The sequence below is a fragment of the Neophocaena asiaeorientalis genome, unplaced genomic scaffold (assembly GCF_003031525.2).
Source record: "Neophocaena asiaeorientalis asiaeorientalis breed wild unplaced genomic scaffold, Neophocaena_asiaeorientalis_V1.1 scaffold349, whole genome shotgun sequence".
NCBI lineage: Eukaryota > Metazoa > Chordata > Mammalia > Artiodactyla > Phocoenidae > Neophocaena > Neophocaena asiaeorientalis.
The window spans coordinates 89,140-111,545 of NW_020172729.1; the positions used below are offsets into that span (position 1 = coordinate 89,140).

A 22,406-nucleotide genomic window follows, 5' to 3' on the forward strand; every position below is an offset into this window, starting at 1 on the left:
ATATTCTTATCATGGTTATGGAAGAATCAAAGGAGCACAAGCCTCACTTCACATGAATATTCCATACCCCGGTTCATGTCATATGCATTAGCATTCCATTGCCCTAAGTAAGTCACATGGTCAAGCTTAAAGTCGTAGAATGGGGACATACACTCCACCCTGTATAAGGCCATGGCAAGAGTGTAGATATACAATATTAATACAGAGAAAAACTAAGACCAATAATTCAATTCAACACATAGGTTATACGTATCATAAGCTTTAGTAGACAGCCCCAAACTAGTTTTCTAAACTGGTTACACCATTTTACACTCCACCTGTAATATATAAAACTTCTCCATACTCCAAAAGTTCACCACTATTTGATGTTGCCAGTCTTTTAAATTTGTCAATTTGCTACGAAAGCATTTGTATTATACTATAGTTTTAATTTACTTTTACTGATTATTAATAAGTTTGTGCAGCTTTAAATTTATTTATCAGCCATTTGAATGACCTCTTCATACAACGTCAATCTCTTGTTCTCACTTCATCAACACACATACTAAAATTGAACAATACAGAGATTAGCATGGCCCCTGTATAAGATGTTATGCATATTTTTAAAGAACTGCATATTTTTTATCACATTACCTCCTCAATTCCTGGTGCCACTATCACTGCCTCCTAACCCCAAGGAAAGAAAGAGAAGGAAAGGAAAGGGAAGAGAAAGGAAACTACATCATACTTTTTCTGATACTGCTGCCTCCACCTGGGATTTCTTTCCTTCCTTACCCTTCTCTAGTTCTCTCAGTGAGATGACTGTTAAGGTAGCTGAAGGTTTGTTACGTATTCTTCAATCTCCAACTATAACTAAACTTTGTTATACCTCCTGTGTACAGTCATTTAAGAACAAGGGCCATATCTTACTAAACTTTATACCCCTCCTATGTAGTATTATTTTAAATATATATTAGAAACTAAATAAAGATTTTATAAATGGGTAATAAGTAAATGAAAGTTTTTCTACAGTAGCATGCTTTTCACAAGTTGTGTGAAGTTGGGCAAATGATATAACGTTTCTGATCTTTAATTTCTCAACTGTAAATGGAAGTGAGAATAATTTTTTCATAGGCTTATTATGAGAATTGTAACATAATTAATGTAAAAATATGTGTTTTTACCATGCCAGTACAGTTTCAATGCTCAATAAATTATAATAACGAATGTTAATACTTAAAAAAAAAAGCACTCAGTCTCTCTCTTTTTTTTTAATCTTTATTGGAGTATAATTGCCTTACAATGGCGTGTTAGTTTCCACTTTATAACAAAGTGAATCAGTTATACATATACATATGTTCCCATATCTCTCCCCTCTTGTGTCACCCTCCCTCCCACCCTCCCTATCCCACCCATCTAGGTGGTCACAAAACACCGAGCTGATCTCCCTGTGCTATGCGGCTGCTTGCCACTAGCTATCTATTTTATGTTTGGTAGAGTATATATGTCCATGCCACTCTCTCACTTTGTCACAGCTTACCCTTCACCCTCCCCATATCCTCAAGTCTGTTCTCTAGTAGGTCTGTGTCTTTATTCCTGTCTTACCGCTAGGTTCTTCATGACATTTTTTTCTCTTAAATTACATATATAGGTGTTAGCATACGGTATTTGTCTTTCTCTTTCTGATTTACTTCACTCTGTATGACAGACTCAAGGTTAATCCAACTCATTAAAAATAGCTCAATTTTGTTTATTTTTATGGCTGAGCAATATTCCATTGTATATATGTGCCACATCTTTATCCATTCATCCGATGATGGACACTTAGGTTGTTTCCATCTCCTGGCTATTGTAAATAGAGCTGCAATGAATATTTTGGTACATGACTCTTATTGAATTATGGTTTTCTCAGGGTATATGCCCAGAAGTGGGATTGCTGGGTCATACGGTAGTTCTACTTGTAGTTTTTGAAGGAGCTTCCATACTGTTCTCCATAGTGGCTGTACCAATTCACATTCCCACCAGCAGTGCAAGAGTGTTCCCTTTTCTCCACACCCTCACCAGCATTTATTGTTTCTAGATTTTTAAATGATGGCCATTCTGACTGGTGTGAGATGATGTCTCATTGTAGTTTTGATTTGCATTTCTCTAATGATAATGATGTTGAGCATTCTTTCATGTGTTTGTTGGCAGTCTGTATATCTTATTTGGAGAAATGTCTATTTAGGTCTTCTGCCCATTTCTGGATTGAGTTGTTTGTTTTTTTTATTGAGCTGCATAAGCTGCTTGTAAATTTTGGAGATTAATCCTTTGTCAGTTGCTACATTTGCAAATATTTTCTCCCATTCTGAGGGTTGTCTTTTGGTCTTGTTTATGGTTTCCTTTGCTGTGCAAAAGCTTTGAAGTTACATTAGGTCCCATTTGTTTATTTTTGCTTCTATTTCCATTTCTCTAGGAGGTGGCTCAAAAAGGATCTTGCTGTGCTTTATGGCATAGAATGTTCTGCCTATGTTTTCCTCTAACAGTTTGAAAGTTTCTGGCCTTACATTTAGGTCTTTAATCCATTTTGAGCTTATTTTTGTGTATGGTGTTAGGAACTGATCTAATCTCACACTTTTACAGGTACCTGTCCAGTTTTCCCAGCACCACTTATTGAAGAGACTGTCCTTTCTCCACTGTACATTCCTGCCTCCTTTATCAAAGATAAGGTGATGGTATGTGTGTGGGTTTCTCTCAGGGCTTTCTATCCTGTTCCATTGATCAGTATTTCTGTTTTTGTGCCAGTACCATACTGTCTTGATTACTATAGATTTGTAGTATAGTCTGAAGCCAGGGAGCCTGATTACTCCATTTCTCAATCTCAAGATTGCTTTGGCTATTCAGGTTATTTTGTGTTTCCATACAAATTGTTAAATTTTTTGTTCTACTTCTGTGAAAATTGCCAGTGGTAGTTTGATAGGGATTGCATTGAATCTGTAGATTTCTTTGGGTAGTAGAGTCATTTTGACAATGTTGATTCTTCCAATCCAAGAACATGGCATATCTCTCCATCTATTTGTGTCATCTTTAATTTCTTTCATTAGTGTCTTATAGTTTTCTGCATACAGGTCTTTTGTCTCCTTAGGTAGGTTTATTCCTAGATATTTTATTCTTTTTGTTGCAATGGTAAATGGGAGTGTTTTCTTGATTTCACTTTCAGATTTTTCATCATTAGTATATAGGAATGCCAGAGATTTCTGTGCATTAATTTTATATCCTGCTACTTTACCAAATTCATTGATTAGCTCTAGTAGTTTTCTGGTAGCATCTTTAGTATTCTCTATGTATAGTATCATCTCCTCTACAGTGATAGCTTTTCTTCTTCTTTTCTGATTTGGATTCCTTTTATTTCCTTTTCTTCTCTGATTGCTGTGGCTAAAACTTCCAAAACTATGTTGAATAAGAGTGGTGAGAGTAGGCAACCTTCTTTTTTTCTTGATCTTAGTGGAAATGCTTTCAGTTTTAAACCATTGAGGACAATGTTGGCTGTGTGTTTGTCATATATGGCCTTTATTATGTTGAGGAAAGTTCCCTCTATGCCTACTTTCTGCAGAGTTTTTATTATAAATGGGTGTTGAATTTTGGCGAAAGCTTTCTCTGCATCTATTGACATGATCATATAGCTTTTCTCCTTCAATTTGTTAATATGGTTTATCACGTTGATTGACTTGCGTATATTGAAGAATCCTTGCATTCCTGGAATAAACCCCACTTGATCATGATGTATGATCCTTTTAATGTGCTGTTGGATTCTGTTTGCCAGTATTTTGTTGAGAAATTTTGCAATTATGTTCATCAGTGATATTGGCCTGTAGTTTTCTTTCTTTGTGACATCCTTGTCTGGTTTTGGTATCAGGGTGATGGTGGCCTCGTAGAATGAGTTTGGGAGTGTTCCTCCCTCTGCTTTAATTTGGAAGAGTTTGAGACGGATAGGTTTTAGCTCTTCTCTAAATGTTTGCTAGAATTCACCTGTGAAGCCATCTGGTCCTGGGCTTTTGTTTGTTGGAAGATTTTTAATCACAGTTTCAATTTCAGTGCTTGTGATTTTTCTGTTCATATTTTCTATTTCTTCCTGATTCAGTCTTGGCAGGTTGTGCATTTCTAAGAATTTGTCCATTTCCTCCAGGTTGTCCATTTTATTGGCATAGAGTTGCTTGTAGTAATCTCTCATGATCTTTTGTATTTCTGCAGTGTCAGTTGTTACTTCTCCTTTTTCATTTCCAATTCTACTGATTTGAATCTTCTCCCTTTTTTTCTTGATGAGTCTGGCTAATCGTTTTTCAATTTTGTTTATCTTCTCAAAGAACAAGCTTTTACTTTTTGTGATCTTTGCTATTATTTCCTTCATTTCTCTTTCATTTATTCCTGATCTGATCTTTATGATTTCTTTGCTTCTGCTAACTTTCAGGTTTTTTTGTTGTTCTTTCTCTAACTGCTTTAGGTGCAAGGTTAGGTTGTTATTTCGAGATGTTTCCTGTTTCTTAAAGTAGGATTGTATTGCTATAAAACTCCCTCTTAGAACTGCTTTTTCTGCATTCCATAGGTTTTCGTGTCTCCATTGTCATTTATTTCTAGGTAATTTTGACTTCCTCTTTGATTTCTTCAGTGGTCATTTCGTTATTAAGTAGTGTATTGTTTAGTCTCCATGTGTTTGTATCTCTTACAGATATTTTCCTGTAATTGATTTCAAGTCTCATAGAGTTGTGATCAGAAAAGATACTTGAAACAATTTTCTTAAATATACCAAGGCTTGATTTGTGACCCAAGATATGACCTATCCCAGAGAATGATACATAAGCACTTGAGAAAACTGTGTATTCTGTTGTTTTTGGATGGAATGTCCTATAAATATCAATTAAGTCCATCTTGCTTAATTTATAATTTAAAGCTTGTGTTTCCTTTTTTATTTTCATTTTGGATGATCTGTCCATTAGTGAAAGTGGGGTGTTAAAGTCCTCAACTATGAATGTGTTACTGTCAATTTCCCCTTTTGTGGCTCTTAGTATTTGCCTTATGTATTGAGGTGCTCCTATGTTGGGTGCATAAATACTTACAATTGTTATATCTTCTTCTTGGTTCAATCTCTTGATCATTAGGTAGTGTCCTTCTTTGTTTCCTCTAACAGTCTTTATTTTAGAGTCTATTTTTTCTGATATAAGAATTACTACTCCAGCTTTCTTTTGGTTTCCATTTGCATTGAATATCTTTTTCCATACCCTCACTTTCAGTCTATATGTGTCTATAGGTCTGAAGTGGGTCTCTTGTAGACAGCAGGTATATGGGTCTTGTTTTTGTATCCATTCAGTCTGTTGGTGGGAACATTTATTCCATTTACATTTAAGGTAATTATCGATAGGTATTTTCCTGTTCCCATTTTCTTAATTGTTTTGGGTTTGTTATTGTAGGTGTTTTTCTTCTCTTTTGTTTCTTGCCTAGAGAAGATCCTTTAACATTTGTTGTAAAGCTGGTTTGGTGGTGCTGAACTCTCTCAGCTTTTGCTTGTCTGTAAAGGTTTTAATTTCTCCATCAAATCTGAATGAGATCCTTCTGGGTAGAGTAATCCTAGTTTTAGGTTTTTCTCCTTCATCACTTTAAATATGTCCTGCCAGTCCCTTCTGGCTTGCAGAGTTTCTGCTGAAAGATCAACTGTTAACCTTATGGGGACTCCCTTGTGTGTTATTTGTTGTTTTTCCCTTGCTGCTTTTAATATGTTTTCTTTGTATTTAATTTCTGAGAGTTTGAATAATATGTGTATTGGCGTGTTTCTCCTTGCATTTATCTTGTATGGGACCCTCTGTGCTTCCTGAACTTGATTAACTATTTCCTTTCCCATATTAGGGAAGTTTTCAACTATAATCTCTTCAAATATTTTCTCAGTCCCTTTCTTTTTCTCTTCTTCTTCAACCCCTATAATTCTAATGTTGGTGCTTTTAATGTTGTCCCAGAGGTCTCTGAGACTGTCCTCAGTTCTTTTCATTCTTTTTTCTTTATTCTGCTCTGCAGTAGTTATTTCCACTATTTTATCTTCCAGGTCACTTATCCGTTCTTCTGCCTCAGTTATTCTGCTATTGATCCCATCCAGGGTATTTTAAATTTCATTTATTGTGTTGTTTATCATTGCTCGTTTCATCTTTAGTTCTTCTAGGTCCTTTTTAAATGTTTCTTTCATTTTCTCTATTCTATTTCCAAGATTTTGGATCATCTTTACTATCATTTTTCTGAATTTTTTTTCAGTTAGACTGCCTACATCTTCTTCATTTGTTAGGTCTGGTGGGTTATTATCTTGCTCATTCATCTGCTGTGTGTTTTTCTGTCTTCTCATTTTGCTTATCTTACTGTGTTTGGGGTCTCCTTTTCGCAGGCTGCATGTTCGTATTTCCCGTTGTTTTTGCTGTCTGTCCCCAGTTGCCAAAGTTGGTTCAGTGGGTTGTGTAGTCTTCCTGGTGGAGGGGACTAGTGCCTGTGATCTGGTGCATGAAGCTGGATCTTGTCTTTCTGGTTGGCAGATCCAGGTCTGGTGGTGTGTTTGGGGTTTTCTGTGGCCTTATTATGATTTTAGGCATCCTCTCTGCTAATGGGTGGGTTTTGTACCTGTCTTGCTAGTTGTTTTGCATAGGGTGTCCAGCACTGTAGCTTGCTCGTCGTTGAGTGAAGCTGGATGTTGGTGTTGAGATGGAGATCTCTGGGAGATATTCACCATTTGATATTACATGGAGATGTGAAGTCTCTTTCGGAGCAGTGTCCTGTAGTTGGCTCTCCCACCTCAGAGGCACAGCACTGACTCCTGGCTGCAGCACCAAGAGCCTTTCATCTACACAGCTGATAGGAACTCTTGAAGCTCAATGCTCTCCTCAGAAAGGTCAAGATTCAGATTACAACTATGACACAGACAGCAGCCAACGGCAAGATCCCTAAATCTCTTGCTCACTTTTCATTGGAGGAGTCTGCCTCTTTCTGATTGATTTGTAAGAATTCTTTACATATTATAGATATGAACCCTTTTTTTTCCTGTTACATATACTTTATTCCACATTATGTCTTGATTTCTCTTCTCTTAGTAGTGTCTTTGATGAAACATTTTTTTTTGTTTTAATGTAGTATCAATTTTAATAAATGTGTTTCAATTTGTCAGTCTTTCACTTTATAATTAGTGTGTTTATATTAGCCTTTAAGAAATCTTACCAGTATAAGCCTTGGAGGTATTCTATGAAATCTCTGAGAAACTTTGTTGTTTTGCTTTGCATATTTATATTTAAAACCCAACTAGAATTTATATTTTTTTATATTGTAAGGTAGAAGTTCAGTCCATTGGTTTCTATATTTATATCTGATTCACAGTACTATTTATTGAAAATATTTTCTTTTTACTACTGCTCTAAAATGCCAATTCTATTATCTAAAAAAAGTGGTCATTAGTGTATGTGTTCTCCATTCTGTCAGTTTATTTTTCAATCCATCTGCCAATATCATATTGTCTTAATTGCTGTGGATTAATAGTAAATCTCAATATATGTTAGAAATTATTCTGTTTTGAGATTGTTGTAACTATTTTTGGCCTTTTTCATTTTCATATTAATTTAGAATTAGTTGTGAATCTCTATCCTCCCTACAAATCTGTTTGGTTTGTTTTTATAAATCAATTAGGGGAATTTGACATGGTTAAAATATTGACTCTTTCAATCTGTAAGTATGGCATTCACTTCTACTAGTTTATATCATCTTTAATTTTTCTCAAAATGTTTTCCAGCTTCCTAAGTAAGACTCTTGCAAAACTTCTGCAAGATTCATTTTTTGAGATTTGATACATGTGATGTTATGGTAATTGACACCATTAAATAATTTCATTTCTTATCTTTTGTTACTCATATATAAAAATAAAATTTATTATTTTCTATATTGACATTGTTGCAAGAAAACTTACTAAATTCATTTATTAAATCTACTGATTTATCTATAGAATAAATAGAAATTTTATTTATTTGAAATTTTCTACATACTCAAAATATATTTTCCATGAATATTGACATTTTCCTCTTTTTTAAAACATTTTTTAAAACATCAGTCATATTTTTGCGCAGCTTCACAGGTTAGAATTACCAGTATAAAGTGAATAAATGTATTCATAATGAGTATTTTTATCTTGTATCTCAATCTGACAGAGTGTTTTTAGTATTTCTCTATTAATCATAATGTTTGCCTTGTTTAGATACCTGGTATTAAATAAAGCAAGCTGCTTTCTATTCCTAGTTTGCTAAGAATTTTGAGATTTCTTAATAATTTTAAACATAAGTGAATAATTTTTATGATTTTTTTTGAGACAGTTGTAAATTCAATGGAATTTTAAGAAATAATACAGAGAGATCCCATGTTCCTTTATCTAGTTTCTCCAGTGATATCATCTTGCAAACTATGGTACAATATCACAACCAGGATATTGATATTGATACACTCAAGGTACAGAACATTTCCATTGCCATAAGGATACTTCATGTTGCCTTATTATTTATTTTTGGAGAACTTTGAGAGAACACATTTTATTCTCAGGAGATTTAAGCATATCATTAAAGTTTAATATATACAAATCAAGATAAGAGTAATTCCTTAATTACATATAGTATGGATGACATAGGGAAGAACATATTTTGAGAGACCAACTGTGAAAGGAAAATGTTATCTAAATTTTCCACAAAGGTGTAAATAGTTTAGCAGTCTATCCTGTGAGGTACTTGAAAAAATTCTCAACTAAGTAAAGATATGAAGTAATTCTTTAGCAAATGAGTGGCATTCTGGGAAAGTATTTCATTTATACCATGGATAAAAGTGAGCCACTCTACATTTTTTTTTAACATCTTTATTGGGGTGGGGTGGGGTCATGTTGCCTTTTAAAGCCATAGGCCACTTCTTCTATAATACTTGGCAACTATTAAGCTATTGATCATATCTGTAATTTTGTCATTTGAAGAATATTGTATAAATGGAATAATATATTGTGTAACCTTTTGTGGTTACCTGGTTTAAGTTAGCATAATTCTATGGTGATTCATCCAGGCTGTTGCATGTTTCAATCCTCCATTTTTTTTTTTTTTTTTTTTATTGTTGAGTGGTATTCCATGATATGGTTGTACCACAGGTTGCACAACGATTGAAGGATATTTGGGATGTTTCCTGTTTTTAGCTATTATGAATAAAGCTACTATAAACACTTTGGAAACTTTTTTAGTGTGTTTTTGTGTGAACTTAAGTCTTCATTTCTCTGCAATAAGTGGCCAAGAGTGCAACTGCCGCTTTATGTATTACATGTAGGATATATGATATATCCAGAGTGGCAATATCATTTTATGTACCCACCAGCAATGTGTGAGTGATCCTGTTTTTCTGCATACTTACCAGCATTGCACTGTCACTGTTTTTTTTTTTTTATGTTTTAGCCATTTTGATGCATATATAGTGATAGCTCATTGTGGGTTTAATTTGTACTTACCTAAGGCTAATAACATTGAACATGTTTTATGCACTTATTTGCTACCAGAATATGGCTCCTGAAGTTCTTAGCAAGTCTGCCTCTTTCTGCCTTTCAGAATCTTCTTACTCTTATTTCACATATAATGTCCATGGTTTTATATTGTATGTAGCAGTAGGCATAAGGAAAAGTGCATCTATTCCATCTTCCAAGAAACAGTAGTTTTGGTATAAATCAATCTTCTGTCACTAGATATTCTCACATTGTATCTATAGGTGCCAGAGTTTCTTTGGAGTCTTTTAGGAGGTGTTCATTGAGTGAGGGTGAAAAGCCAGTAGGATTCTGGGACTCCCATGATTGCCCTGACCATAACATTTCTTTTTTTTTTTTTTTTTTTTTTTTTTTTTGCAGTACGCGGGCCTCTCACTGTTGTGGCCTCTCCCGTTGCAGAGCACAGGCTCTGGACGCGAAGGCTCAGCGGCCATGGCTCACAGGCCCAGCCACTCTGCAGCATGTGGGATCTTCCCGGACCGGGGCATGAACCCGTGTCCCCTGCATCGGCAGGTGGACTCTCAACCACTGCGCCACCAGGGAAGGCCAACATGTCTTTTTATTTCTATGAAGAGATCTGTATTTAAACTCATTCAATCTTACAAAAGCTCTGGAAGGCAACCATTGTACAGATCATGGCCTTAGGAACATGCAACCATTTATCATGGGTATGGTGAGTGGGGGCATGAAAGATAGAACAAGATATGCCATCTTTCTTTGCTGAAGAAGCTGTAGAGCAGAGGATATCTGCGTCTTCTTCTACTTATCCCAAAACAACAATAAGTGAGGCAGAGCCAAATGATTTGAGACATTCAGTATCAGTACTTGTGACCTAGTCTTACTGCTTCTCATATCTATTTGGCAAAAGAAAGCCAGGCAGTCAAGCTTTCCATGGATTCCTCTATCTTCTCAGGCTGAAAGGAAAAGGTTAAAAGCCCTAACATTGAAAGGATGTCCTGAAGTACTTTCTGTAGATGTACTTTGGGGAAGACCATTGATTTGGCTGTTATCTCAGCAAACTCTTGCCCAGGTCTACTTCCTAGAAGATGACTATTATTTCTTGTCAAAAGCATCACTATCAGCTTGTCCTTACTCCAAGAAGCCATTGTTTGGAATAACATCTTCCAGTAGAGGCTCTCAGCAAGTAAAAATCTCCAGATGATTTCCTGAAGTTTCAAAAGAAACACTCCAGCTTACACCACCTCACTGGGTCTGATGTATGTGGCAAGGCTTCCTGAAATGCAAGGCAGTGCCATTCACTGGAAACTCTACCTGTAGACCATTCAGAATGCATATGGTTGACCATCTTAAGGTCAGACTTCCCAGAACAGTGACATGGATCTTCTCCCTAGGGGTAGCAGATAAATGCTTATTAGTATAAACTACTCCACTAGAATCTGCTTATATGTCTAGGGGAAAGATTTCAATTGCTGTATACCTCAGATAGCATAAGGGAGCACTTACCCCTCACAGACCTAAATAAAATTGATTAAATTCTCAACTTTACAGCATAGGGAAAAAAGTCAAAACTCTGTCTTATAAATCCTGTGAATTCCTCAGGGTTTATTTTATAATGGCACCTCTTTGTTCAAATATTATTTCCATGTTGAGGAGGGGTGTTCTTCTTCACCCTGAGTCATCTTAGAGGCTAATTTCTGCTAGTTTTCAAAACCCTTTTTACACCCAACAAGCGTATATACCCAAAAACTTATATAAAATTTCACTGAATGTTTAGGTTCAAGAGAAGGGACTATACCAAAATACAAGCAACTTCCTTTCATTTTTCTTGGCTCTCACAGTCTTCCTCCTTCCAAACTTTGTTTTCTATCTTCTCACTTTGAAGACTGACCTTAGCTGAACTACAGCTAAGGTAGGATGTCTTCTGCTATCTACCTAAATACTTTTCAAATGCTTCTAATGTAGCACTCATTAAAATACTGTGTAATTGCCTGCTTATTTTTATATATCCCCCTACATAGAGATTATAAATTCTATGTGGGTAGAAATCAAATCTTTTTCAACATTGTAGATTCTGTGCCTAGGTGAGTGTGCAACACAGATTACACACTCAAATGATGTTATTATTGATACTCTGATTCATTACATTTGCATCAGTGCTGATTCATTACATCAGTGCTGATTCATCCATGATTTAACTTCTTGTTCAAGAGAAAGTGTCCAGTATACTATACTCCAAAATGTTTCTGCTTTATACACACACACACACACACACACACATACACACACACACACACAAGATAATTTATTTAAGTAATTCTTTGAGAAAGTTCTTATAAAAAGATTATTTGAACCTTTATTTTTTTAACGGTTTTCCTGTTTTTAAAGTGGGTCAATGATTAATATCTTAGAGGTGTGTACTATCTCAGAGTTATAGAATTATATCTTCAACTTACTACATTTTAGATTTTAGGTAAACCATATAAAAAGTGTTCCACTATCTTAAGATTTTTAAAAAGTCTTCCAGTGAAAATTAAACAATAATCTTCTAATATTTTCTCTCAGTTACATATATTTTTGTTTTGTTTTTGTTTTTGCGGTATGTGGGACTCTCACTGTTGTGGCCTCTCCCGTCGGAGCACAGGCTCCAGACGCGCAGTCTCAGCGGCCATGGCTTACGGGCCCAGCCGCTCCGTGGCATGTAGGATCCTCCCGGACCGGGGCACGAACCTGCATCCCGTGCATCGGCAGGTGGACTCTCAACCACTGCGCCACCAGGGAAGCCCAAATACTGTAGTTTTAAATTACCCCAATTTCATATTTACAACTAAAATATTTTAAAGTTATTAAAATACATATGTTTGCTCTTTGAAGGCATTAAATCAATTATTCTGAGCAAATCATCCAGAACACCTTAAGGTTTTTTAATTAATTAAAAACTTTATATTTTTACGATTATTGCAAACATACCCTACCAAACGCTCTATGATTTACTTGCTGGGAAGAAAGCATTCCCTCATGGGCAAGTATAAGTAGCAAAAGTGATTTCGTTTTAAAATAATTTCATGGTTACGTTGAAAAAGTTTTTTTAAAACTTACAATATAACATTCCTTGAGTTTGAATTGCGTTTATTTTTTTTTTAAAGCACCATCATATATGTTACTTTTGTTGATCCTTATAGAATTCCTATGTATTGACATAGCTTGTATTATACTGGTCTCAGCAGGCTCTTTTTGGGACCTTTGAATTTAAATAAACAAATAGGAAATCTGAAGATTCACATGTGATCCTCAGGTCACAGAGCACTTTTCAGAGTAACTATTTTTATTTCCCCTTGAAACTGAAAAACAACTTTATGCATCTTCAAAATAAATTGCAAGCAATTCCACAAGATTTCTCTTTTCTGAGAGAAAGATCAGTAAAAGCACAAAGAACAATAGAATGAACAAACAGAAATTGTGTAGTTGCTTGTGCACTGAATGCTGTCAGAATTGTTGTGTAGGGGAGCAAAAGCTGCTACTTCAAAATGTCTCATTGGCAAAAGGAGTATTTTGAGCTGACAACAGTCAAGGCTCAAAACAGCAGGAAGAAATTTTGACTTTCCCCCAACTGCCTAAAAGAATGTAAATAAAGGACATATTCCAAGAAGGAAGCTACTATCATAGCTAACTAGAGTATGAACTAGGCATACTAGAGACGGTGAAACCTAGCAAAGTCAGTTTGTTAAAATTCCTCTCCACGTTCCATTGTCTCTGCATGTTGCAGAAAATATTTGTTTACAAACATTTCCTTTTCCATCTCCATGCAAGGTGCCTTCCTCCACATTGAAGTCCCAAACCACTACCCCAAACATCCTCTTTTGTTTGTATTTGTATTTAAGGTGAGGGTTTCAGCTACTTAGGTGAATTACTCAGTTTTTCTGGGTCTCTCCTATGTATACATATTATTAAACCTCCATTTGATTGTTTCATGCTAATCTATCTCATATCAATTTAATTTCTAGTCCAGCCAAAATAACCTGGAAAGGTAGTGGAAAATCTCTTCCTCTCCTAAAGCTGGTAATTGCTAAAACCACAGTAGTTTAACTTCTCTGCAATTTTTACTTCCCACAACTTCATTTTTCTTGAGCATAGTCATAAGGAATAAATTTCCTTGAAGGTAGGCTATATGCCCTATACATTTTTGGATTTTAACATCCCATTGCATGTATGTGTCTTCCACCATGATTGTATAAGTTCCTTTAGAGTGGAGATCATGATTATTGTGAGTGTGTGGCTCTGTGTGTGTACATGTGTCTCCATATCTCCAACAGCTAGAAAAAAATTGAATTTGGTAGAATTGAATTGAATAGCATAGTAGAATTGAATTTTTCTACTATGCATTGAAAAGGTGCATCCTGTGTTTGGTTATTATTACTTTCTACACGAAAAGATTCTGAAAGTAATTAAGTTTTTATTTGTGGTTCAAAATCAACAATATGAATAATTATTGTGCCAATATTCAATGCTGTTCTAAATGCTTTTGTAGTGGAGTGGTGCTGTTTGTTCTTTACTTATAACATAGATGGTGGATAAAACAAAATAGAGATTGCAGCCATACTCCAGGAATTTGTGTTTCAGGCTCAGAAGTTTCAACCTTGTTTCACAAATGATGGTGTACTCACTGTAGGTATTTGAACAGGCTGAAATACATAGGATGGGATTGTCATGAATGAGGAAATAAAAAACATAATGAAATAGGACTCTCAGATCTCTCCACAGAGCTTCAGACCAAAATATTCACTCTTTTCACTTGAGTGAAACACAGACATGGCAAAGTTAACTTTTCCCAAATTGAACTTGTGATTCTCCTCCTTTTTTTCTCTTCCCAATAAATTTTATAACTGTCCATCTGCAAATGCCAGGAATCTGAGAACTTCTCTTGCATCATCCTCCTTCCTTGTTCTCCATATATCACTAAATGCCATAGGTTCAACCTGTAAACATTTTGCAAATATATAAGTTTTCCTCCAACGTACTGCCATTATCATAGTATAGGCCATCAATATTTCTCACCTAGATTATTATATATCTACTTAATCTTTCTAGTTTTCCACCTTAAAATTCATTTACCACATTTCAGCCAGAGTTAATATCCCCAAATAACATTACAATAGAGTCCAAATTTCTTAAAAACAATAATCATACCTAACACTTATTAAACATTTATTATACACAAGGCATTATACTGGATGCCTTCTATGCTTTATCTCTTTGAATCCTCTGAACAATGCCATGAGTTAAATACCAATATTATTATAACATTTAAAAATGTGTACTTTATAGTTTAGAGACATAAAGTAAATTTCCTAAAATCAGAAAGCTGGTAGTGGTAGAGCCAGGATTTAAACTCAGCCAGTCTGACTTCAGATGCCTCACTCAAAAATATGATTCAATTTAATATATTAATAAGCAAGTCTAAAAAACTCTTAAATTTTACTTTTCTTTCCTGAACTCTAAGATTTAGCCACACTGAAATCATCTACATTCTTTTTTTGTTCCATCATCTTTATAACATCTGAGATTCTGATTTCAGTTTTCCTTTTTCTTTACTTTTCCTAACTCCTACTCAGTTTAGATGCTGTTTCTTACAGGAATCATTCCTTAGCTTTCCAAGTATATATCGGAAGTACGATTGAAATCACACAGAATACCTTTTCCAATCACAATGGAATGAAACTAATAGCAAAAGGAGAGGAAAACTGAAATATTTACAAATATATGGAAATTAAAAACCAAACGGTGAAAGAAGAAATCAGATGTTAAATTTTAAAATATTTAGAGATTAATGAACATGAAAACACAACATTCCAAAACTTATGGAATGAAGCAATAGCATTAAAAGGGAAATTTATAAGTCTAAATGCATACATTAAAAAGAAATATCCCAAAATAACAAACTAACTTTAGACCTTAAGGAACTAGAAAAATAACAAACTAAACCCAGAATGAGTAGAAAGAAGGTAAGAATAAATAATAAATAATTAGAAGAGAGGTAAATAAAATAGAGAATAAAAAACTGTAGAGAAAATTAATGACACAAAGTGTTGATTTTTCAAAATAATGAATAAAATTGACAAGTCTTTAGCTAGGTTGACTAAGAAAGAGTTTAATCAAGTAAGTAAAATCTGAAATTAAAGTAGGAGCATTACTACCAACCTTACAGAAATGAAAAGAATAATAAGAGAATTGTATACAAATAAATTAATTTATACCATTACCAAACAACCTACAAAAAATATTAATTGAAAATGGATCAGTGACCTAAAGACTAGATTATAAAAGTCTTAGAAGAAAACATAGAGTTAAATTTTCATGATCTTGAATTTGGTAATAGAACCTTAGTTATGACACCAAAAGCATGAGCAACAATAAAAAAACAAATAAATTGGACTTGATAAAATTAAAGAATTTTTATTCATCTAAGGCTATTATTAATAAAGCAAAAAAAATCACCTACAGAATAGAAGAAAATATTTACAAAATATATATCTTGTAACTGTTTATAGTCCAGAATATGCAATGAAGTTGTATAATTTAATAACAAGTAAACAAAGTAAAATGTTTTATAGTTTTCAGTGTACAGCATTATCTCCTTAGCTAAGTTTATTCTGAAATATGTATGTATTATTTATGTATTCAATTATTTATTTATATCAGCATGGACTCAGGGATGATTATTTTATTCCTTGAGTTATAATCCAAAACTTTCATTATATATCTAGTTGCTCTGAACTATATACTTTTGATGCTATTGTAAATGAAATCATTTTCTTACTTTGTTTTTCAGATTGTTGTTAGTGTATTGTTCGTTGTTAGTGTATTGTTCATTGTTAGTGTATAGAAATACCACTGATTTTTGTGTGTTGATTTTGAATTGTTCAACTTTGCTGAATTTGTTTAGAAGTTCTAACTCTGTGTGTGTGTGTGTGTGTTGTGGAATCTTTAGAGTTTTCTACATATAAAACCATATTGTCTGCAAACAGAGATAATTTTACTCCTTTCCCAATTTGTAGGCCTTTTTTTCTTTACCTTTTTGCTCTGGCTAGAACTTCTACTACTATATTAAGTAAAAAGGGTTAAAGCAGGTGTCCTTGTCTTGTTTCTGATATTAGAGGAAGAGCTTTTAGCATTTCACTTTTGATTATGTTAAGATGCAAATTTGCAGTGCATGATTAGAAAGAACTGATACATTTGTTCCATGGTTTGTTCTCTAGGTAACATGATTAAGGGACCTTAAATCATGAGATTCTTCTGATGAAGAAGAAACCCACCTGACTTTGCTTTAAGCAGAAACTCCTTTCTTCTATTTCCCTGGGTTACATCCTATGTACTCTATGTAATCTATGTGCTGAAATTAAGTAGAGTACATGATTCTCTTGATTAGTAACCAAGTTAAAAATTCTTCTTTGTTATGAAATCTAAAAATTAATCATAACATTTATGTTGAATATATTTAAATGTAAATTTTGCTTGCATTATTCTCAGAAGATGCATATAACACCCAGGTTAGGGTGAACAATGAGCCTGCTTATTGGGATATCTTGGACACTGCTGGTAAGGTAGGTAACTTTTTTAGATCTTTTTAATCTCTGAGGGCAGTTTATACTTTAACCTCAAATTCCTTCACCACAGAGTAGATGAATTTGCTCAAACAGAAGAGAAAATTTGTAATAGCAATCAGGAATTAAATAAGGATTAGCAAAAAAAATATGACTCCTTGTCACTCAGAATATTTCAACATTCCCTTAATTTTTTAAATATAAAAGTAAAGGGAGGAGAGGGGGAAGATGGCAAAGAGTAAGACGCGGAGATCACCTTCCTCCCCACAGATACAACAGAAATACACCTACATGTGGAACAGCTCCTACAGAACACCTACTGAATGCTAGCAGAACACCTCAGACTTCCCAAAAGGCAAGAAACTCACCAATTACCAGGGTAGGGCAAAAGAAAAAAGAAAAAATGGAGACAAAAGAATAGGGACGGACCTGCACCAGTGGGAGGGAGCTACGAAGGAGGAAAGGTTTCTACACACTAGGAATCCCCTTCGCGAGCGGAGACTATGGGTGACAGAGGGGGGAAGCTTCAGAGCCACGGAGGAGAGCACAGAAATAGGGGTGCAAAGGGAAAAGCAGAGAGATTTCCGCACAGAGGATTGGTGCCGACCAGCACTCACCAGCCCGAGAGACTTGTCTGCTCACCTGCTGGGGTGGGCGGGGCTGGGAGATGAGGCCTAAGTTTCAGTCGGAGCGCAGGGAGAGGACTGGGGTTGGCGGGGTGAACACAGTCTGCAGGGGGTTAGTGCAACACGGCTAGCGGGGAAGGATTCCAGGGTAAAGTCTGGACCAGCCGAAGAGGCAAGAGACTTTTTTCTTCCCTTTTTGTTTTCTGGTGCATGAGGAGAGGGGATAAGGAGCGCTGCTTAAAGGAGCTCCAGAGACAGGAGCAAGCCATGGCTAACAATGCGGACCCCAGAGACAGGCATGAGATGCTAAGGCTGCTGCTGGAGCCACCAAAAAGCCTGTGTGTGAGCACAGGTCACTATCCACACCCCTCTTCCAGGGAGCCTGTGCAGCCCACCACAGCCAGGGTCCTGGGATTCAGGGACAACTTCCCCAGGAGAATGAACGGTGCACTTCAGGCTGGTGCAACGTCATGCTGGCCTTTGCTGCTGCAGGCTCACCCCGCATCTGCACCCCTCCGTTCCCCTGCCCTGAGTAAGCCAGAGCCCCCGAGTCAGCTGCTTCCATAACCCCGCCCTGTCTGAGTGAAGAACAGACACCATCCGGCGACCTACACGCACAGGCAGGGCCGAATCCAAACCTGAACCCCGGGAGCTGTGCAAACAAAGAAGAGAAAGGGAAAACTCTCCCAGCAGCCTCAGGATCAGCAGATTAAATCTGCACAATCAACTTGATGTATGCTGCATTGGTGGAATACCTGAATAGACAACGAATCATCCCAAATTGAGGAGGTGGACTTTGAGAGCAAGATTTATGATTTTTTCCCCTTTTCCTCTTTTTGTGAGTGTGTATGTGTATGCTTCTGTGTGAGATTCTGTCTGTATAGCTTTGCTTTCACCATTTGTCTTAGGGTTCTATCTGTCCATTTTTTTGTTTTGTTTTTCTTTACTTATTAAAACTTTTTTCTTAGTAATTATTTTTTATTTTAATAACTTTATTTTATATTATCTTACCTTATTTTATTTTAACCTCTTTCTTTTTCTCTCTTTCTTTCTTTCTTTGTTTATACTTTTTCTCTCTTTTATTCTGACCCATGTGGATGAAAGGCTCTTGGTGCTGCAGCCAGGAATCAGTGATGTGCCTCTGAGGTGGGAGAGCCAAATTCAGGTTAGTTGTTCACAAGAGACCTCTCAGCTCCACATAATATCAAAGGCAAATATCTCCCAGAGATCTCCATGTCAACACCAGCATCCAGCTTCATTCAATGACCAGCAAGCTACAGTGCTGGACACCCTATGACAAACAATTAGCAAGACAGGAACGTAGCACCACCCATTAGCAGAGAGGCTGCCTAAAATCATAATAAGTCCACAGACACCCCAAAACACACCACCAGATGTGGAACAGCCAACCATAAAGACAAGATCCAGCCTCAACCACCAGAACACAGGCACTTGTCCCCTCCACCAGGAAGCCTACACAACTCACTGAACCAACTTTAGCTACTGGGGACAGACACCAAAAACAATGGGAAATACGAACCTACAGCCTGCAAAAAGGAGACCCCAAACAAAGTAAGATAAGCAAAATGAGAAGACAAAAAACACACAGCTGATGAAGGAGCAAAATCAAAACCCACTAGACCTAACAAATGAAGAGGAAATAGGCAGTCTACCTGAAAAACAATTCAGAATAATGATAGTAAAGATGTTCCAAAATCGTGGAAATAGAATGGGGAAAATGCAAGAAACATGTGACAAGGACCTAGAAGAAATAAAGATGAAACAAGCAATGATGAACAACACAATAAATGAAATTAAAAATACTCTAGGTGGGATCAATAGCAGAATAACTGAGGCAGAAGAACGGATAAGTGACCAGGAAGATAATATAGTGGAAATAGATACTGCAGAGCAGAATAAAGAGAAAAGAATGAAAAGAACTGAGGACAGTCTCAGAGACCTCTGTGACAACATTTAATGCACCAACATTCAAATTATACGGGTTCAGGAAGAAGAAGAGTAAAAGAAAGGGACTGAGAAAATATTTTAAGAGTTTATAGTTGAAATTTTCTCTAATATGGGAGATGAAATAGTTAATCAAGTTCAGGAAGCACAGAGATTCCCATTAACGATAAATCCAAAGAGAAACAAAACAAGCCACATATTATTGAAACTGTCAAAAATTAAATACAAGGAAAACATATTAAAAGCAGCAAGGGAAAGACAACAAATAACACACAAGGGAATCACCATAAGGTTAACAGCTGATCTTTCAGCAGAAACTCTGCAAGCCAGAAGGAATTGGCAGGACATATTTAAAGTGATGAAGGAAATAAACCTACAACCCAGATTACTCTACCCAGCAAGGATCTCATTCAGATTTGATGGATAAATTAAAACCTTTGTAGACAAGCAAAAGCTGAGAGAGATCAGCACCACCAAACCAGCTTTCCAACAAATGCTAAAGGAACTTCTCTAGGCAAGGAACACAAGAGAAGGAAAACACCTACAATAACAAACCCAAAACAACTAAGAAAATGGGAATAGGAACATACCTATCGATAATTAACTTTAATGTAAATGGATTAAATGCTCCCACCAAAATACACTGATAGGCTGAATGGATACCAAGACAAGACCCATATATATGCTGTCTATAAGAGACCCACTTCAGACCTAGAAACACATACAGTCTGAAAGTGAGGGGATGGAAAGAGATATTCCATGCAAATGGAAACCAAAATAAAGCTGGAGTAGCAATTCTCATATCAGACAAAATTCACTTTAAAATAAAGACTATCAGGAGAGACAAAGAAGGACACTACATAATGATCAAGGGATCGCTCCAAGAAGAAGATATAACAATTGGAAATATTTATGCACCCAACATAGGAGCACCGCAATACATAAGGCAAATACTAAGAGCCATAAAATGGGAAATTGACAGTAACAGATTCATAGTAGGGGACTTTAACACCCCACTTTCACCAATGGACAGATCATACAAAATGAAAATAAATAAAGAAACACAAGCTTTAAATAATATATTAAAGAAGATGGACTTAATTGATATTTATAGGACATTCCATCCAAAGGCAACAGAATACACATTTTTCTCAAGTACTCATGGAACACTCTCCAGAATAGATCATATCTTGGGTCACAAATCAAACTTTGGTAAATTTTAGAAAATTGAAATTGTATCAAGTATCTTTTCTGACCACAATGCTATGAGACTAGATATCAATTACAGGACAAAATCTGTGAAAAATACAAACACATGGAGGCTAAACAATACTCTACTTAATAACGAAGTGATCACTGAAGAAATCAAAGGGGAAATCAAAAAATACCTAGAAACAAATGACAATGGAGAAACAATGACTCAAAACCTATGGGATGCAGCAAAACAGTTCTAAGAGGGAGGGTTATAGCAATACAATCCTACCTTAAGAAACAGGTAACAACTCGAATAGACAACCTAACCTTGCACCTAAAGCAATTAGGTAAAGAAGAACAAACCCCCCCAAAAAATTAGCAGACAGAAAGAAATCCTATAGATCAGGTCAGAAATAAATGAAAAAGAAATGAAGGAAATGATAGCAAAGATCAGTAAAAGTAAAACCTGGTTCTTTGAGAAGATAAACAAAACTGATAAACCATTAGATAGACTCATCAAGAAAGAAAGGGAGAAGACTCAATCAGTAGAACTAGAAATGAAAAAGGAGAAGTAACAATTGGCACTGAAGAAATACAAAACATCATAAGAGATTGCTACAAGCAACTCTAGGCCAATAAAATGGAAAACCTGGAAGAAATGGACAAATTCTTAGAAATGCATAACCTGCCAAGACTGAACCAGGAAGAAATAGAAAATATGAACAGACCAATCACAAGCATTGAAATTGAAACTGTGATTAAAAATCTTCCAATAAAAAAAAGCCCAGGACCTGATGGCTTCACAGGTGAATTCTATCAAAGTTTTAGAGAAGAGCTGACACCTATCCCTCTCAAACTCTTCCAAACTATAGTAGAGGGAGGAACACTCCCAAACTCATTCTACGAGGCCACCATCACCCTGATACCAAAACCAGAAAAGGATGTGACAAAGAAAGAAAACTACAGGCCAATATCACGGATGAACATGGATGTGAAAATCCTCAGCAAAATACTAGCAAACAGAGTCCAACAGCACATTAAAAGGATCATACACCATGATCAAGTGGGGTTTACTCTAAGAATGCAAGGATTCTTCAATATACGCAAATTAATCACGTGATACACCATATTAACAAACTGAAGGAGAAAAACCAAATGATCATCTCAGTAGATGCAGAGAAAGCTATCGACAAAGTTCAGCACCCATTTATGATAAAAACCCTGCAGAAAGTAGGCATGGACAGAACTTTCCTCAACATAACAAAGGCCATATATGACAAACCCACAGCCAACATCATCCTCAATGGTGAAAAACTGAAAGCATTTCCACTAAGATCAGAAACAAGACAAGATTGCCCACTCTCACCACTCTTATTCAACATAGTTTTGGAAGTTTTAGCCACAGCAATCAGAGAAAAATATGAAATAAAAGGAAACCTAATTGGAAAAGAAGAAGTAAAGATGTCACTGTTTGCAGATGACATGATATTATACATAGAGAATCCTAAAGATGCTACCAGAAAACTACTAGAG

General features: G+C 35.7%; 1 protein-coding gene and 1 non-coding gene across 2 annotated transcripts in view; both read left to right on the top strand.

The window, feature by feature from the left end:
* Positions 1 to 518: 518 nt before the first annotated feature.
* On the top strand, positions 519 to 622 carry LOC112396540 (U6 spliceosomal RNA). Its single transcript, XR_003002592.1, has one exon. It is a non-coding gene; the product is annotated as a U6 spliceosomal RNA (small nuclear RNA).
* Positions 623 to 17,014: 16,392 nt separating this feature from the next.
* The window catches only part of LOC112396539 (GTP-binding protein Rit2-like), a gene marked incomplete at both ends in the record, with an annotated part of 70,097 nt that continues 64,705 nt past the window's right edge, over positions 17,015 to 22,406 (top strand). The window contains 1 exon segment of the mRNA XM_024740317.1: positions 17,015 to 17,088. Coding sequence (XP_024596085.1) covers positions 17,015 to 17,088 — 74 coding nt within the window.